The sequence below is a fragment of the Cricetulus griseus genome (genome assembly GCF_003668045.3).
Source record: "Cricetulus griseus strain 17A/GY chromosome 1 unlocalized genomic scaffold, alternate assembly CriGri-PICRH-1.0 chr1_0, whole genome shotgun sequence".
NCBI lineage: Eukaryota > Metazoa > Chordata > Mammalia > Rodentia > Cricetidae > Cricetulus > Cricetulus griseus.
The window spans coordinates 71,270,960-71,291,243 of NW_023276806.1; the positions used below are offsets into that span (position 1 = coordinate 71,270,960).

At 40.0% G+C, this 20,284-nt stretch overlaps 1 protein-coding gene across 1 annotated transcript; it reads right to left on the minus strand.

The window, feature by feature from the left end:
* Nucleotides 1-707: 707 nt before the first annotated feature.
* On the minus strand, nucleotides 708-15,829 carry Plrg1 (pleiotropic regulator 1). The gene is made up of 15 exons (XM_027392946.2): nucleotides 15,676-15,829; nucleotides 14,043-14,149; nucleotides 12,252-12,394; nucleotides 11,641-11,694; nucleotides 11,138-11,228; nucleotides 10,421-10,508; nucleotides 7,601-7,702; nucleotides 6,639-6,731; nucleotides 5,442-5,591; nucleotides 5,155-5,256; nucleotides 4,356-4,458; nucleotides 3,291-3,399; nucleotides 2,306-2,445; nucleotides 1,667-1,860; nucleotides 708-955 (listed from the first exon to the last, which is right to left on the minus strand). The coding sequence occupies exons 1-15, from the start codon at nucleotides 15,682-15,684 to the stop codon at nucleotides 896-898; spliced, it is 1,545 nt and encodes a 514-aa protein (XP_027248747.1). The 5' UTR covers nucleotides 15,685-15,829; the 3' UTR covers nucleotides 708-895.
* Nucleotides 15,830-20,284: the final 4,455 nt, after the last annotated feature.

Consider the following 20,284-nt stretch of genomic DNA (forward strand, 5'->3'; position numbering starts at 1 on the left):
GCAGAACACATGCTCAGCTTTGTGAAGCCCTGGTTTGATCTGCAGCATGCCAAACAAACCAACCTAACCAACAAGAACCCTGCCCACTTTAAAGTCAGCTCAAATGCCTCTCGATGAATGACATCATCAAGCCTCCCAGGAATGATGAAGAGCTGTGCCTTTGAGCTCCCCCCAAATCACTGACCTAGTAGCATTTCTACAGCAAGCTGCTAAGACTGGAGGCTTCTGCCTTTTCTGGACCAGAACACAGTGCAGAACAGACAGACAAACCTGCTTTGGAATATGTCAGATTAAGAGCTCCCTTTTTTTTTTTTTTTTCTTTTCAAACACATAGGCCCTCACAGTCTGTAGCCCTAGCTAACCTGGAACTCACTACATAGACCAGGCTATCTCAAACACAGGACTGTGTGCTTCTGCCAACCGAATGCTGGGAATAAAAGCATGTACTACCATGCCCCACCAAGAACTTAAATCTTTTAATCCCAAACTATTCGTCATTGCTGGGGCAGTGGTGGTGCTCACCTTTAATCCCAGCACTTGGGAGGCAGAGGCAAGTCTCTATGAGTTCGAGACCAGCCTGGTCTACAAGAGCTAGTTCCAGTACAAGCTCCAAAAGCTACACAGAGAAACCCTGTCTCAAAAAAACCAAACCAAAACAAAACAACAAAAACAAAAACAAAACAGTCAATAAACCTGCATTCTTGATATTTGCATTTTACTGCTAAAACCATAAGCTGTTTATTTTAGAAATAAAACAGAGGTGATGGACACAGGGAGCAATTTATTGTAAAATACAAAGCAGCAATGACTTCTGCAAGTGAGCTTCCACAAATGACTGGACATCCTCGTAAGTGCCGGGCTATGAACAAAAGGACAACCATGAAGACAGTGCCCATTAAAATCTCTTTCTCTTGATAATTTCTGGTTTCCAGCTGACTGGGTGAGTTTCTTCTGTCTAAAAACAGAACAGTAAATAAAGTGTTATTTTATTAGTTCCTTTCCTTTAAATAAAAAGACCTTGTCTTTACTAAATCACACTATTTGGCAGGACATGTTTAATAGATCTTTAAGGATTTTAGAAACAGCTGACAAACTTCTGGCATTAGCCAAGTCTAATGAAGGATGAGTGGGTTTATCACATGTTCAGTTTAGAGTTTTCACCTGAAGTCAGATTTCTGTTTAGATATTACAGCAGCACCAATGTTGTAATTCTAGATTTCATTTCCACAGAAGTCTATTATTTGCTACTATTAATGTATCATTTTCCCAGCAACTGTACTAAGAACTAGATTTAAAAAGTAACAGAACAATGGAACCACCAACACCAATAAAGCCACACAGAAGCCTTAAGCCAACAGGCCTGGATGACAAATCCCTTAGTACCATCTTTCTGGTAATCAAGTGAGAAGGTCCTTGCTAAATGGGCATGGCAGCTCTTTTACTTTAAAAAGCCATGTAAAAGCTGGTGTGCCTGTTCATGCCCATAATCCCAGGATCTGGGAGCAGAGGCAGGAAGACTGCTTCAAGCTTAAAGTCAACTTGGGCTACAAAGTGAGTTCCAGGCTAGCCAGAGATACAATCTGAAGCCCTGTCTCTAAATACCAAACATAAAGTTAAATTAAAAAAAAACTGAAATAAAGAAACCTACATGGAAAGTAGCACTTACCGCAGTCTCATCTTCTCTGTAAACTTTAATGGTTTTATCAGCTTCAGCTGTTAGTAACCGACTTTCTGACTGATCGAAAGCACAAGCAAATATTCCTGATTCGCTATCCAAAGACCCAGGTTGTACAGCTGCGTGTACTCGCTGAAAGTTGTAGCCAGTTCTCCAGTCCCAAAGGTGCATAGTGCCATTGTCAGCTGTGAAAGAAAGTTGTGGTTAGATTTCTATCCCTTCAACAGCTCAGATGATCCATGATCTAAGCATCACATCAGCAATACAAAGACACACCACACACACACACACACACACACACACACACACACACACACACACACACACACACACACCACACTCAAATTCCTCATTTGTGTTTAATTCACAACTATAGACCATAAAAGGCTCTATAACATTTGAAATTCAACCAAACATGGGACAATTCCTAGCATAAATTCCTATCTTTATCACATGGGAATTCAAAGAGTACTAAACTACACAACATGCTGCATGGATTATCAACACACTGTGATAGGTACATACACCCTAGTCAAGTGAGTGCCACTACAACATAGGTGTAATGCTGAAAGTAACTCACCCACTTTGACAAAAGGGCAAACTCAACACACCGTAAAAACCTTGCTTTACCTCCAGATACAAGTACTCCGTCAGCATTGACCGCCAGCGTGTTAATAATTGCATTATGACCAGAGAGATTTTGAATAAAGCCTCCATCAGGGAATTTCCACTGCTTTATGTTATCTGGAGACCCAGATGCAAATGTGTAACTAGAACAAAGATAGACAAGAATTAACGGAAAAGTACATTGCATCAAACAAACAACAAAAATCTCCCAGGTTCAAAAAATCACTGTCTGCTTACTGGCCCAGACAGACAGCTTCAGTAAACTGCTAAGTCCATCAAGTTGCAAAATCAGTATCTCCATCCCAAGTTCCACCAGTCTTTCAAATTGCAGAAGTGCATTTTAAATCCTAGAGTAATGTTTTCATTTCTTCCGGTTTTCTACACTAAATTAGCACAACCAACGTACACATGCAATGGGCAAAAACCTCTATGATAATTTTGGGGAAAAAGGAGAGAAGAGAGGGAAGGTGAAAGAGAAATAAAAATAAAAGGAAGGAGAAGAGGGGACAAGAAAGGAGGGAAAGGGCCCAGCAGAGGGTGAGTTAAAGGTGGCCGGATCTGAGGAACAGCTTGTGACTGTATGCTTGACTTCTCTGGCAATCATGACTGCAATGTTAATGGCTCTTCTTCGATCTTCCCCTCCTGTACATTAACTTCTTCCTAAAGGATTAAACTATTCTGTGTCTGTCTCAGACATTACAAGATACCATATATGGCACCATCTATGACATGTAAAAAGTAAAACATACTCAGCCATTATTACCTCCTACTTTAACATGCAGTTTTAAGCATGACTTAGTCTTATTTGTCACTATGTAGAGACTTCCTCCTTCATTCTATACAGGGCGTGAAGTAAAATAGCAGCAGACAGAAAATTAAAGAAAGTTTGTCCAAAAGCAGCACAGGCTGCAGGACTGCAAAAGCAGTGCTGATGTTGGAGTTCACTAAGGCATGGAGAAAGAAAAGCTAATTAGCAAAACATACTTACTGTCGTGGATGTAAGACCACAGCCCTGACTGACTTCTTATGATTGGTTAATGTTACTCTTGTCTTTCCAGCTACCAGATCCCACAATCGTATTGTTGTGTCGTGACTTCCTGTAACGAAAACACACACACACACATGAATACAAGTACAGAGAGAGAGAGAGAGAGAGAGAGAGAGAGAGAGAGACACACACACACACACACACACACACACACACACACACACACGGGGGGGGGGGGCGCGCGCGGACACGACAGAGAGACAATGACAGAATCCACAAGTTAGAATACAGTAAACACAAAGCACTCCTCTGTACATAAACATACACTAAGTAGAAGTCCTACCACTGTGAATACTTTCCTTACAGTTTTACTTTATATCTAGTTCTTTTTAAAATGCCTGATTGAGGCACTAGAGAGAAGGCTCAGTGTTGAATAGCACTTCTTAGCCTGGTTTGGTTCCCAGCACCCACACAGTGATGCACATCCATCTGTAACTCCGGTTCCAGAGAATCTGCCACTCTCTTCTGATCTATGTAGGCACCAGGTACACACATAATGTACATACACAGATGCAGGCAAAGCACTTCTACAAATAAATCTAAAAATAAGAAAAATAAATACCTGATTAACCTATCAAAATATATAAATAGCAAATGAACCAAACATGTAATTTTATCCCCCAGTGGCTGGGAAAGGAAAAGCTGAATTATTTCATCTTATATTTCTAATTAACAAAACCAAGTGAAAGAATGTTTTGTCACAGTAAAGTCCCAGTCATTCAAGTAAGACTCAAGTAAGACCAGATCTGAAGATGTTGGTGGCAGGGTATTTTCTAACTTTAACTCCCTAGAATGAGAGTCATGACACTCTAGAGCAACACTTGACTATCTAATGGCAGTTTTATAGACATCTTTCATAACACCTAACACATAAGTTTCAAATGCCATGATTAAAATACAAAGTGACACTAGAACACAACACAAAGCAGGAGTTGGAGGAGCTACAGCGCTGAATGGCAGTGCATCTGGTATGAAGAGACAGTAGGGTGGAGAAGCTTAGCATACCGGTAATTATCTGTGGTTCTGCAGCTTGGCACCTTACAGTGGCGACTGCATTCGTGTGTCCAGACAAAGTGTGGACACTGGCTTTTGTTCTCACATCCCAGATCTGTAAAAATATAACCAACATGCTATGAAAAATAATAGATATTTATACCTGAGAGCTCTAAGTTTTCCACACCAGTGTATCTGAACATAACGAAGAGAATGCATAAATGGGAGACAATGATCCACGTGCTATGGGGAAAGACAGAAGTCTAAAGATCAGGATACTGACCTATCAGCTTAGTCCCACAATGGGACAAGAGAATTAAGCTGGTAATGAACAAACATTGTGATGGCCTAGAGCAGTGGTTCTCACCTTCCTAATGTTGAAACCCTTTAAAACAATTTCTCATGTTGTGGTAAACCCCAACCATAAAATTATTTGTTGTTACTTCATAACCATAATTTTGCTACTGTTATGAATCATAATTTTTGTAAATTATGATTTTGTAAATTATGTAAATATTTGATAAGCAGAATGGTCTTATAACCCCTCTGAAAAGGTTGTTCAACCCTCAAAGGGGTCAAGACCCTCAGGTTGGGAACCACAGGCCAAGAATACAAAGCTGTCACAATTCAGTGGCAGGACATTGACAACAGCAAACAGAACAAACAGAGAAGGCACCAATCCTAAAAGAGACCAGACTGTTGATAAATCAAGAATCTATTGTTCTTTATGAGAAAATAACATGCTAATATCAAGTTTGCATATGAGAAGATACAGACACCAACAACTAGCACACAGCTACATCTCATTTACCCGGGCAGTTGAATCTCGACTACAAGTCACCAGGACATCAATTGTTGGATGCAAATCCAGACCATACACTGCACTTAGATGGCCATGATAGTGCCGTATAACCTGAAGATAAAAGCAGAAGTTCCGAGTTATAAAATTAGAATGATCAACACTGGGGCCTGGGGATACAGCTCCAAGGCAGAGAGTTGGTCTGGCTTGCAAAAGGCCCTGGATTCAATCCCAGTAGTGCAGTATAAACACAATGAACTGTGGCTCATGCAGTTTGAACACCTTTGCTCTAAGCTTACCTTGTTATACTCAAGATCCCAGCACTTCACTTGTTTGTCTTCTCCACAAGAGAACAAGTAAGGACTCCTTGTGCTTACGATCACACCCCGCACTGTGCTGATGTGGCCAGTCAATGACAGCTTTAATTTTCCACTAGCCAAGTCCCAAATCTGAAATCAAATAGTTGTTTTTCTTTACGTTGGTTACCGCCCCCACACACACACACACAAAATCAGAACACTCAGACTCTTTAAAATGATGCCTCTCCATATAAGAGGGAAAATAAGGCACATTCAGACTGGTAAGTATTTGCAAAAAGTGACAAGGACGAGGTTACTACTCTCAATACATAAAAAGATCTACTGATTGTGAAAATACCAACAACACAGCATTATCCATACTGAGGGAATAGCAACTTAATCCAGAAAAGTACCAAAGATAAAAATATTCACCCTCACTACATGTCTGTGTGTCTGTCCATTTCCAGTGCTCACATTAAGTGCACTCCTCTGACGAGCTATGTGGTCAGCATGATGGACCAACTATCAGCTCACTAACTTTGGAAAGAAATTTGCACTTTCCATACCAGTTCTAAGACATTTGTCCTAACATTTGTAGACTATCTAAACAAAAATACAATATACAAAAAGCAGTCTATGTAAAACAAATGCAAGCTTATTCCAATGAAAATTATCAAACTAAAAATTTTAATGTTGAGCAGTAAGGAACAGTTTATAGAATTATATGCACATTCTACCCATTTAAAAATCCTGAATTTTTCATAAGAATAGACCTTCAAGATGATGCTATGTGAGAAAAACAAGACTCAATAATAATAATAATAATAATAATAATAATAATAATAATAATAATAGAAAGACATACGAAAATAAATCCGTTTGAGGGTCTGTCCACCAGTGATAGTACTACCTGCCAGTCTAGGCTCTCTTATTCCACTTTTCACTACATCTACCTCTACAGAGAACTCTGAGTTCATTTTGTAACCAGGATGAAAAGTTCCTTCAGTAACAGTTACACAGAATTAACAAAAGGCTAGTAACATGCTTCCAAAGCAACTTTGAATGCCACTTTGCAAAACAGCATTGTTACCAGTTTTGACAGTAAATTTTACAGCATGTAGCAATCTTAAAAAAACCTATAACATCATCCTCTCTAGGAAGTAACTTAAGAAACAAACCCAACATCTTCCTTACTACCTTAATAGTTCTGTCAGCAGATCCAGTAACGAACCACTGATTTCCGGGTTCCACAGCAATGCATCGGACCCAGCCGAGATGCCCACTGATAACCTATATAACAAAAGAATGAAGTAAGTAGACTCATCCATACATTATTTAAAATGTATCCAATGTTAACCACAACCCAGATTTGAACTGCATCGCCTTCAAATATTAGTTCTATAAAATTGAGTTACATATTTTAGAGCAAGCAAAATTAATTTCTTTTCAATGAGCAAATGAATACTGAAACTGATGCATATCTAGACAAGGGAATACTACTAACCAAGAAAAAGGGATGCAATTTATCTCAAAATCATTGAGTGAAGGACACTATTATCAAGAAACATCTATTATACACTTGCAATTTCATGGCATAGTTTTTCTGTTTTAAAGATGCCAAGTATAATAACAGAAAATGGATCAGCAGTTGCCAGGAGTAGAAGAGTGTATAACTACCATAGTACAGGGTGCTCTGTGAGATGGTGTCATGATTATGGCAGTCGTTACTCAAATCCTCATCTGTTACTTCCATTAGACCCACACATTAAGTATAGAAGGTACAGTGTCTGAAAAGCAATTTATGCTGGCTGTCCATTTTCTATCTCATATTTTATTTTTGAACTGATGAATTTTGAGTCATCTTATAATTTATTACAGCTGGAAGGACCACTGGTCAAAGAAACATCTTTCTAAGGAATCTTCTTCTCTGTCACAGAAAACACTTCTCTCTTATCTGGTCTCCACAGTTAGTACCTTCCACCAATACTTTACACTGTATTTTATTTAGAAACAAGACACTAAGCAGCTTCACTTGGACATCTAAGCACAGTGCCCAAAGCTCAACCCCCTCGGTCACTCCCTAAGTTCCCAAACTCATTCTTGGCTGATGGGAAACCTTTAATGTGCACCGAGGCAGAAGGAAGTACAGACCCACTTACCCTGTAGAGTTTCCATGGTGGGTGCCACTGGGGTTTGGGCATCGTAGGGGCTTTTTTAGCCATTAATGCAGAATTCTTGGTATTGCCAGCCTCCATAATCATCTAGATGAGGGACAGATCACACAACTATTACAGCTATCATATTGAAGGTTTCAAGCCATCAATTCAAAAGTACAAATTGAAAGGACATATAAAAGGTTTTTTTTTTTTTTCTTTTTTCCCCCCATTAACTGAAGACAAAGACACCTAAAATACCCTTTCTTAACCTTAAAAAAAAAAAAAAAAAAAAGTATAAAGCTCCATCAGAACTCTGTATGTTCCATACTTTTAAAAAACCACCTGAGGCAGACAGAGAATCCTGAGCTCTGAGCAGACATCACTGTGGAGTTCCAAACCCAACTGAGCCAACCACAGTTGATCAACTTTAGGCAAAAACTTGGTAACCTCCCTTTATCTCTCCATCTTCTAATAGTAATTAAATATTATTTCAAAATATACACAACCTGATAAAAGTTGAGCATACTTAACCTAAAAATTTAAACTTTCAAATGTTCCAACAGCCACGTTTAGTTTAGGTATCACACTGAGTGTGCAATAGCTAATATATATGCTAATATATTACCCACCAGAACTAGACATTAAGACTCTATTGTTAAAGACACCACACACCTGGGTTGCAAGATACAGAGAAAACAAGATGGAACTGAAATGGAAACTCTCCTTAGCCAGCTTTCACAGAGTGGGAAGGTGCTGCACAGGCTCTCAGAGGAGATAAGGCATCAATGGTTCTAACCAGCTTTGACTCCTATAAACTTCAATAACAACTAGTTAGGCCAGACGTGGCCATTGGTATACTTGTGGCATTACTGTTATAGGAGTAATTAGCTGCTCTTTGCTTGGATTTGAGGTCTGCTACAAAGGAGGGAATCCATACATGGTACTATAAACCTGATCAAAAAAACATATGGCTAGGAAGTCTTCTATATATCTATCTTTATACCCATAGACAAATGCTACTCCTGGCCACAATGAGATGAATTTCTCTTTCAGGTCATAGTCATAAATGCAGAAGACTCATGGCTGTTCAAGGTTCTGACAGCAAGTAACAGTTGAGTGCTCAACACTAAGTAAGACATTTATACCCTCTCCTCTAAGGCTCAGCGAACCCTGCAGATGAGGATGTGGAAAGAATCTAAGAGCCAAAGGATAGGGAGGAGAGCTGAGCAATGCCACCTTCTGAGCCTAACACAGACACTGTAATCTTGCGATGGACCTACAGAAGACTAGCCCCATCAACAGACAGATGTGGATAGGGAGGGGTACATGGGGCCTACCCCTACCTGCTGAACTACTGACTACTGAGATTTTGGGAGAGGAGTCATTCTCTTCAGGTGTGTATCTACCACTGAGTCCAGCAAGCTCATGTGGATAATTCCAAACCCATGGTCTACACAAAGTCTGGTTAAACCCAGTTGGCGACTAAACAAAACATAAAGACATGAAGTACAAAGGAGGGTTGAGGAAGGCTAAAGGGTTGGAAGGAGAGAGTAATCAGAATGCATTTTTACATTTATGAAATGTCAAAAAAAATGTGTAATTAAGTTTAAAACATGCTTGTCAATATTCCAAGCCAAAAAAAAAAAAAAAAAAACCTAAAATCTGAAACACTTGCAGTCCAAGCACTTCGAATAAAGAATGCACAACCTAAGAAGCTACCATCAGCATCACCCCATTAATCCAAAACTATATTGAAAGCTATGAAATTCTACCCTTAGGAGGTATAAACTGGGCTAAGGGATGTATTAATTGGGACACTGCTTGCCTATTATGCATGAAGATCTGGGTATATCTCCAGCCTGCAATTCAGGAACTCAGGAGGCAGAGTAGCAGAATCAGGAGAGGTCAAAGTTAGCTCAGCTACACAGGGTTCTAGGGTAGCCTGGGCTACATGAGACCCTATCCTGAACAAACTCACATGATATCATTCTAAGGAAACAGAAAGCCTGAACAGAGATCTGCTCTGAAATGTGGTCTTTGCCAAATGAACTCCATCACAGTGCAAATAAAGCCTGTACTCCTCTCAAGGGACTGCACAGAACATCACAAAACCAATAGCACCCAACTGCAATCATACCAACCTGCATTACCAGTACAGTCCACAATAACATAAAGTCATACAAGGGTCAGAACATGCCTTGTATTGTGTGTGTGTTGGATGCTACTACTAGGGTAACACTTTCCCAGTAACTACAGTAAGGAAACATAAGTTAAAAAAAATAAATGATAACTGATTCACTCACTGGCAGCAGTAAAAGCAATACAGGAACCTAGGGACAAACCCTGTTGAAGTTGAAAAATACCTTAGTACTATAAAAATTGTTTTCTTAAAATTTAATTATTTTGTGTGTGCATGCACATACACATGGCACACAGTCACACACAGGTCCTTGTGCTTGCACACAGCCACAGCAAGTGCTCTTAACTCACTGAACCATCTCCTCAGCCCTATTCCTTGTATTTTTGAGACTGATTAGTAAATACCAAGATCACAATATTGTCTTTAAAAACTATATATAATGTTAAGAAACAAGATTTTGGATTCAAAAAAAAAACAAAAAACAAAAACTAGTAATTTATCAAAGCTATGTTTTTAGTGCTATAAAATAAATGTTAAGGACTATCTCAGTTTGCTATTTCTATTAACAGATCCCAGGACACTATTGATTTCAGCATCTGAGTAAGACTTTAAAGTTAAAGGAAAGGAAGGAATCATATTCCAAAAGCTAGAAATCTACAGTTCTTTTGACCCAAGAGACTTACGGAATTCATCGCTGTGGGCTGGGAGCGGTCAGAAGCCCCTGGGTGTCGGTACTCACTTCCAGCAGGAGCAGTACGATTTGCATCAACTCTGCAGAACAGAAAGATCATGAAATAATTACTCAGCACCTCTCTAATTAGGTATTCTGCACAAACTTTTCTTTGATGAATTCTGGAAGCCAGCTGGGAGACACCTCAGTTGGTAAAGTGCTTGCTATTGCAAGCATGAGGACCTTTGTTTAAAAAAAAAAAAAAAAAAAAAAAAAAAAAACAGCATGGTGACATGTGCTTGTGATTCCAGCACTGGGAACAAGACAGGCACACCCCCAGGGCTTGCTGATTGCCAGCCTAGCCTACTTGCTGAGTTCCAAGACAGTAAGAAAGACCTTAAACAAATAAAGGTAGGAGCAGTGAAATGGTACAGTGTGGGTAAAGGCATTTGCTTCACTTGCCTAAGTTCAACCCCTGAGCCTACAGTAGAAACAATTCCCAAAGCTGTCCTTTCATTCCACATGAGCATTATGGTATGTGCGTGCTTGCGCTCTCTCTCTCTCTCTCTCTCTCTCTCTCTCTCTCTCTCTCTCTCTCTCTCTCTCTCTCTCTCTCTCCTTTTTAATGGTAGGTCAGTAGTATCTGGCTTCCACAGGCACACACATTAACAACCAAAAACTGCAAATGGTGAAATGGTGAAGATCTGTGTCACTAAAGCATAAGTAATACCTGGCCTGATTTGGCAAAGACACAGCTAAGGACTGTGCAGCTGATTCACTTGGCATTCTTTGGATCTTAGTATCAGCAGTCAGGGCAACACCTATTTAAATAAAAACAGTTAGTTTCAGTATTATCGACCTTAATTACTTGCACTTAAAACAAACCTGGAGGAAAACAAAGTCATTTCTAAGCAATGACAGTATAATAATCTTGATTAAGTTCAGCTTGTCTTTGCTTTTAACTACTTCATAATAAATACTGGTTGAATACAAGCAGGTTGGCATTAAGAGCAACTCAAGATTATTTAATAAAGTCAAATTTCTATTTATTGAGACAGTATGTTTATAAGCAAATAGCAGTTATATAAACCTGTCTACACATGTACACATACATGTGTACTTGCTTGCTTCAGCCATACCTACTCCATATGCTTAAATTTAGGTACCTGCATATTTGTCTAAACCAACAATAACACATTTGTTTAGACCTAGTACAGCCTTATTGTCACCTACCAGGTCCTGGTGGATATGGATGTGTACCTGTCACCAAATATTCAACATCTTGTCCTAAAAATAAATAAATAATAAAGTCATTGCCAGTGAATTTATCTTTATTCAAGTATCTTTAAAAATGAATTATTAATATTAACTACAGTTTTCCTTCCCAACTAAATTGAAGCCTCAGAAATCAAGCAAGTTGGTCATTTTGCCTGTAAGATGTTACCAAATCAAGAAAGAGCATGCATTTTTAGCTAGCCATGCTGGGAATACAGGTTTTCCCATTCACTGACAACTACCTGGGTGGTTCTTCAAAGCAAATAGTTTCACATGGACACAAGAATTCTTTGTTCCTTATAATCTCATCTTTCTGACAGATGGTCTCCCCACAGGCTAATAATAAACTTCAATTTTCCCTGTAGACTCCACTGTAACTTTGTCTACCTCTTAAGAACTGTACTACATTTTGTTTTCTAGTGAAGTCATCAAGTACAAATCTTAGTCACTACTCCAGATGATGAGCAATTAAAACTTCCACAGTAACAGCAACATAATCAGTCTTCCCAGTGAGGCATTAAGAAAACATTTTTTTCTATTTTAAAAATCCACATGTAACCCTGATTCACCTTGATTGGCAGGATACTGTTTATGAGGATATGAATCTGCAGCGTTCTGAGGTCCCTTCTCCTTAAGGTTCTCTTTTGAAGTAGGCATATGCAATACAGGACCATACTCATTACGAAGCTTGATTGCCATTTTCCGCTTGTGACTATTTAAAAATTAGAAACAAGAAATGCATCTTTAAATACTGAAAACACACTCACCAATGAAAATATTCAATAGCCAGAAAACAAGCACATAAACCAATACTTTACTTGCTCTCACAGATACAAAATGTTTTTCAAGTTAAACAGTATTTTAAAAAGTACCAAATTTCAAAATGCGTTTCCATACATATATATTTACTTTTTCTCACAATCTATCATATAGCATTCATTAAACACAAGTAGGACCTTAGTTTGCCCAATAAACATGTAAGCTTTCTTGATGAGACCTCAAGGGTCCAAATGAATTAAAGGCATACACTAATATATTTTTTAAAATATATGAAAATGTCTGGCAGACACCTTTACTAGTTATTGAAAATGTCAGACCCAATGAAAGCACTAAATTAGTTCAGCCTTTTAAAGAGAAATGTACTTATATTATTTTTAAAAAATACACCTTATAGATTAAATATAAATAAAATGAGGGGGATCAAGTAGATTACAAAAGAAAAAGCAAAGGACAAAGAAGGGTACTACAAACAACACAATCCCAGAGTAAGGCTGGTGACAACCAAAATATGCTCAAAAGTCTTCATTCTACTAAGGAGTAAAGATGGGAGTAGGTACTGGGCAAGTACAATTTCAGCTCATCAAGGCTCCAGAGCAAGAAGCTGAAAACTCAAAGTGATTCATTAAAAATAAAATAACCTAACAGGAATGCTCTGAATTACTGGGTAACATAGTTACTTTTCTACTTCGGTGGCAAAACACCATAACCAAGGTAATTTACATACCAAGTATTTAATCTGGGGATCATAATTCAAGAGGGTTAGTCTTTGAGCATCATACTGGGGTGCATAAGACGACAGGTAGGCATGTTGCTGGAGCACAGCTAAGAGCTTCTATCTGATTCACAAGCATGGGTGTTGGGGGAGCAAGAGCATGCTAACTGGGAATGGTGTGGGCTTTTGAAATATCACAGCCGACCCCAGTGACATACTTCTAACCCTTCTGAAACAGTTCTACCCACTACAGACCAAGCATTCAAATACATGAGCCTATTAGGGCTGTTCTCCTTAAAACCATTACAGTGGGCATTTCTATGACTAGCTAATGGTATTTTTACTGTAAACGATAAAACAAGGGACTGGAGAGATGGCTCAGCGGTTAAGAGCACTGACTGTTCTTCCAGAGGTCCTGAGTTCAATTCCCAGCAACCATATGGTGGCTCACAACCATCTGTAATGAGATCTAAGGTGATCTCATTACAGATCTAAGGTGATCTAAGAGGGCACATCTAAGGTGCCCACTACTGGCATGTAGGCAGAAGACTGTATACATAATAAGTAAGTAAAATCTTTAAAAAAAAAAAAAAAGATAAAATAGAAAAATAACAAGTAAACTCTACTGATATTATGACTAAAAGCCACTTGCCCAAGTATCCTATGAGTGTCAGTACCACTTTAAGACCTTTGAAAGTTACCCTCTCTCTCTCTCTCTCTCTCTCTCTCTCTCTCTCTCTCTCTCTCTCTCTCAAAAAAAAAAACAACAACAACAACAACAAACGGTCACCTTCTCTCTGCGCTATTCTACCACTATTAAAAGTTCAAAGTTCAAATATTTTACTACTAAAAAGGAATAAAAACTTGCCTCTCTTCATCCAAAGGCACAGGTTTTCCATTATCAGATACAAACATGTCATGGGTCCTCTTCAATGACCTGAACACCAGTGTGTGTACAGAATGTTTCTGCACCTCCTGTAAAGAAACAACCAAAATCACACATCCAACTGCAAGTGAAGCACACATTCTTATCCACACTAGAATGGTTATGTTAAATACACAGAAGGATGTACACTCCACACAAATCTGTAACAAAGTACAGCAGTCAACAACAAAGATGAGAAGGCTCCTGTCTGGCTGGAGCTTTGGGCAAAGCAAGTGAATGAAGCCTAGGATAGTAATTTGTTTAATCAACATTTACTGAGCTCGTGCTGTAACTGGCATGTAGTGTGCTCAAGAAATAACAGTCAAAAATAAGGAAAACAATTCCACATTTTGGGAGGCTCTATGAAAACAGGTAATGGGATGAGTCACAGAAAAAATAGAAATGATAATTATGAAAGATTTATATGAGGTGGTATTTAAACAGAAAGGGAGACAGTCTTACACGGAACAGAGGTATGAACCATGCAAACTGAGGGAAAACGCCACTGCAAAGGTGTTCAAATAATGCCAGAACTGCAGCACAGTTGTGAAAGCTGTGGGATTTGGGGCTGTAGTACAAAATGAGGCTTCAAGGACAGGCAGTGGTGGCACATGCCTTTAATCCCAGCACTCATGAGGCTGAGGCAGGTGAGCTTGAGGCCAGGCTGGTCTACAAAACGAATGCAAGTAAGCCAGGGCTACACAGAGAAACCCTATCTCCAATCCCTCTCCCTAAAATGAGGCATCAAGGGCCGGTGAGGTTCAGACTGCTGTCACCACCTACATTTTTATTTTAGTAATACTGAACCAGAAAGGAGGTTTAAGCAGGAAAAGCAGGACCAATTCATATTTTATTTACGCTTGTGGTACTGGAGACAGAATTCAGCGCCTTGCGCATGCTAGACAAGCGAACCACACACTCCTTCAGTGTGTTCGCTAAGCACCAGCCCTTAGACCAGCTAGAAGCTAATTCATCAGTCCCAGCAAAAGATGCTGGGCTAGATTAGGAAGACTGCAGGGGAGCTGAAATGCAGTGGGTGAAATTAAGAAACGCTTGGGATATGCAAAAAAAAAACAAACAGAAAATTAAGAAGGGCAAGCTTTAGCCGGGCGTTCGTGGCTCACGCCTTTATTCCCAGCACTCGGGAGGCAGAGGCAGGCGGATCTCTGTGAGTTCGAGGCCAGCCTGGTCTCCAGAGCGAGTGCCAGGATAGTCTCCAAAGCTACACAGAGAAACCCTGTCTCGAAAAACCAAAGAGAAGAAGGGCAAGCTTTACTCCAGTAGAACCTAAGTAACAGTAACTGACAAGAGCTTGGACCAGCATCCCATCCACGGAAGGCCCGCCTCCGAGGACAGCGCCAGCTCCCAGGGACACACAGGGACTTCAAGGTTCTCTCAGGCTTCCCGCCGACCGAACCTCGGATTCGAAATGTCATTGGCCTTTCTCTCGCCCCGAAATCCCGGGACCACCAACCTTGGCTAAAGCTCCTTTCCCTATTTTCCCAGCACGTTCACCCTGCACGTTCGTGGGCAAAGCAAAGCTCCAGAGATAAACGACCCCCAGGCGTTACTTTACCTCCACCATGTCGCCCCGGGTTAGCTCACTCCTCCAGCAGGGAAGAAACTCAAATGATGGACGCAGAAATCGCCGCCACTATTCTGCAGCTCCTTCCGGAGATTGGGGGTCTGTCGGCGGATGTGACGCCACCCGCGCACGCGCATTGGCCACCCTCGCGCGGAGAGGGGAGAGGGGCGTTGTCTTAGAGGTCGAGGGCAGGACTTGGCGGAGTTGAGTGGAGCTTCGAGTCTGAGAGCCCAATCTTAAATTCCGCCGGGAGGAGCTGGGCGGGGCTTAGGCGGGAATGGGCGGAGTCTCCAGGCGGAGGGGCGGGTCTCGCAGAAGCTGGAGCTCCTGCAGGAGCAGGGCGGGAGCAGAGGGAGCGCGGTAGCCTTAAGCCCTGCTTAGGGGCGGTACCTGTTCCCGGAAGCTTAATGCTTATTAATAACAAGGAGATCCTAAGCAGTTTTTAAAAAACGATAGAGAACTTTTTATTTTATTGCGCCTGATGCTAAAGTATTGAAGTTTTGTCTTTTACCCAGGTAAAATGTTGTTCTGTGTAAAAATATTTGATGTAGTTTGTATTTGCGGTTTTTTTTTTTTTTTTTTTTCCAGACAGGGTTTCTCTGTGTAGCTTTGGAGCCTATCCTGGCAGTCGCTCTGGAGACCAGGCTGGCCTCGAACTCACAGAGATCCGCCTGCCTCTGCCTTCCTAGTGCTGGAATTAAAGGCGTGCGCCACCAACGCCCGGCTAAAGGGCCACATCTTGGAAAGGAAAGGAAAGGAAAGGAAAGGAAAGGAAAGGAAAGGAAAGGAAAGGAAAGGAAAGGAAAGGAAAGGAAAGGAAAGGAAAGGAAAGGAAAGGAAAGGAAAGGAAAGGAAAGGAAAGGAAAAAGGAAGGAAGGAGTCCCTGCACTAGCTAACATCGTGAGCTGCCTCTTGTGAACAGTAGATGTCACTATGGCTCTTCATAAGGGTGAAAAGGATTTTTTTCCCCCCTTTGAGGAAACATGACAAATTACTTATGAATATAAATATGAATGCTGCATTTGTATGTGTGAAAGCAATCATGCAGATTTTTAGGAAATCCCTTCCTCATTAACCAAGCTATTCTCACTCAACAATAAAAATCTTTTTATCTTCCTTCAAATAGTGTACCCTTTGCTGTTGACCAATGATAAAGGTAAAGTGGGACCAGGTATTATGGGAAGGACCTGTGGGCCTAACAGATTTAACTGGAGAATCAAATGATTAAGCAGAGAAATGCTATCACTCTTGAACATCAGTGGCTGAGTGTTCTCTCTACGGTGCTGCCATGAATGTAAAATCAAGCCAATGGACCTGATGCTCTACTTACTTCCTTTGCAGATTTCAAATTGCTTAAGAGTCTGATAGGGCTAGCATGGGGTAAGGATAGCATGCTCACTCTTGGTCACCTGTAGTGTCATCATCCTGACACTGTAGTCCCACTCTGGCACTCCAAAGACAACCACCAAACTTTTGTGTTTCTAGTCTCAAGATAAAAGCAGCCCAGGAACATCTTGTTCTTGCTATGACTCCTGTGCTCTGTAGCTGATCAGAAAAGAAAATGCCCTGTTGTTTCTGCTGCTCATGTGTCTTATCAGCTACACGCTCAAGGGAAGCTGACATTACTAGGTCAACAAAAGAGAGCCTGTCCAAAGACACAGTGACCTCCTTCTCTTCATCCCTGCCACATGCTGTCTCCTATTGAGGAGGACAGGTGTCCCAGCCACACTGTTCTGATGTTTATGCCGGAAGTTCCATTTGGCCTCCAACTTTCCAGAGCTAATTTTCATTGGACGGTGATTCTTCAGTTGGAGCCAAGGAGAACATGCTAAAAGACTAATGACTGTAACATTTCCAATCATGCCTCTGTAGACAAGCAGCATCCCTGATATGTACCTATTTATTCATGCCTACATTCATAAACTCACTCAACTGATAGATATGAAATACCTCAGTTATAAGGTATGTGATTCAAGCTGTCATTGCTACTCTGCACCTGCCTCCCGTTGCAAGTTCAGAAGCCCTTTTCACTCTAAAGGCCATCTTCTCTTTGACAGTTGGTACTTAAGTCACTGCGCAAAAGCTTCCTCTGGTTCTGTGGGGGTGCAGCACAGTTTTCTGATACTGATTTCTATCTGTTGTCTTTCCTTAGGATCCTTGTCTCTATTGCTCAGTGACACCTGCCATAAAGGAGGAACTCGAAAATTGCTACTTAGCTCAAACTGCCTTGTGTGGTGTGGGCTGGGCCTTGCCTGAACTGAAAAAGTAACAAAAAGTGTGTCTTGATAACTGGGGCTCACAAGTCTTTGTCTTTGGTGCCAGGAAGCAGCTGGGCAGGATGGGGCATGTTTTCTCTGTCACTGATCAACTGCCCTTGGTTTACATAACGAGATCAATTAATATGAAAAACACAGCATTATTGGCTTAGCAAGCAGCACTCCCTTCCCTGTCCACCAATGGCAGCAGAGTGCAAAAATACTTAACTATTTCTGTATGTTTCTTCTCCTTGAAATGGAATCGTCTGCTTGGGGCTATTAGACAAGTTGGAGTGCTGTTTACCTGTCTACAATAACTCTAGAGAAAAAAATGTTATAAGGTATCATCTACATCTGTCACATGGGCATGAACATCCATGCCCATATTATATACCAGGCTGAAAAGCCTGAAAATATGAATGAAAGTAAGAAGTAAGAATGAGTATGCCAATCAGAGACACTATGCTAACCGTAGATGAGGTGGTCCCAAACAGCAACAATGGCAAACATAAGGTACAGGTAAAACGCTATAGTTTGCACTTGTATTCCATTGGGCAGTGTGGTTTAGTGAAAAAAAAAAGTCTGCTGAGTTAGACTGACTTGATAGACTTGATTGAGTTTGGTACCATCACCTGCCACCTCTGTGCCTGTAGGTAGTTGACTTGACCTCTGAGCCTCAATTCCATCACCTGCAGAAGGTAGTGGTTTTAAGAATTAAATATGACAAAGGAACATCAGCTAGGCATGTATCTACGAAGGCCAGTTCACATGTTTCTTCTGTGATTAATGATTTGAATGCCCTCTCTTCCTGCCTTGCTTCTCACTACCTGTCTTTTTGAAGGCTTACAGGCATGGTGTGGAGAATGATGGTTAAATCTCAGAATGCCAGTCTAAGCAGCAAGGAGAGATGGTTGAAGGAACTTCCACTTTCATGTTGAACAAGATCTACCTTACATATATGTAGAGACACTTAAAAATGCACAGACTTACACAACAATTAGCACTATCACTAGGAGAAGACCGGTCAGAGATTGGAAATATAGTCATACCATACATCTCAAAACATAATTAACCTTTTTCAAGATATTTCTTTTAAAGTCAGCAAACATATAAATGTCATAGTGCTGAAATCCTGTTCCGATCATTAAGCATTAAGATGTGTTTCCTACTGGTTATAATTTGAAGATATATTCTCACATCTCTTTTTGATTAAAACACATATCCAAACTTGATTTTTCTGTTAGATTGTACATTTTAAAGAAAAACTAAGATAAAAAGAATCTGAAAGAATGCTTACTCATCCTGATAAATGAAGCACAAATTGGGAAAGAATCACTGTTTTCCCTTATCTAAACTGAGACTTTGTTTCTACAGCCTAAGTTAAAAGAATTTGACATACCGTATTGTCAAGAGATGAAATTCAGTGTCTCTGTTTCAAAACTTCATTTCAAACACTCTCATGATCCAAATTCAGATCGTTTACTATCTTTCTTATAAAACTGTTTTGTAAAGTTTATGAGAATGTTTCACTTTCCGTACAAAACCCAGAAATACTTTTGAGCAATGCACTAGCTGGAAACATGACTTGTTGACTTTGGATTTCATGTGATTTAGGTAGGTGGACTAGTTCTTGATTCTTACTACTGCAAACAAATGAGCAAGTAACACAGAAGTGGAGGCTTATGAGAAATGACAAATGAAAACAGGCCACTTTTACTGTATGGCCTTACTAACTGAAAGAGACATATGAAGACTTTACACATGTTAAAATGATGCCATATCATGTAAATATAACACAAAATAAGATACATAGTATAATTCATGGAATGTTAATTTGTATTCAATTACTATAATGATAATTTTAATATGGAAATCTATAATCTGATAATAGTATTTAGAATTGATTTAAAAATTTAGCCATAAAAAAAGGGCAAAATACAAAAGCTGGTCAGGGCAGAAATAGAAGAGAAACCAGGGCTTTTTAGTTTTCTTCTGATGTTTGTGTATTACCAAATAGACAATGGTTGTTTTATAATTCTGATTAACATCCAGAAGAAAGGACAGGCACATGATGATACTAACTCTTGACTTCAGTGGTTTCTTTCAAATGTGACTGTGCAACTGCCCAAAGGCATGAGCATGGATTTCTTTTTGATGTTATATTTTTCCTGAGCCCCTTTTGAGTAGGGGCTCATTAAACTTTTTTGTCTGCATTAAACTTTTTTCTTGCACATCCTTGGTGAACTCCTGTACTAATCACAATTTACGAGACCTCCGATGTGGGGCTCTTTTCAGAATGCCCCCATTTCCCATCATTTCCCCTGATCCAATGAATTGAAGAACCT

Bases quoted from the DNA above. Each gene is read 5' to 3' on its own strand.
- Plrg1 (XM_027392946.2), bottom strand. The intron at 5,257-5,441 runs GTAAGCTTAGAG...TTTTATCTTCAG, and splicing joins GGGATCTTGAGTATAACAAG to GTTATACGGCACTATCATGG. The intron at 956-1,666 runs GTAAGTGCTACT...TTCTGTTTTTAG, and splicing joins ACAGAGAAGATGAGACTGCG to ACAGAAGAAACTCACCCAGT.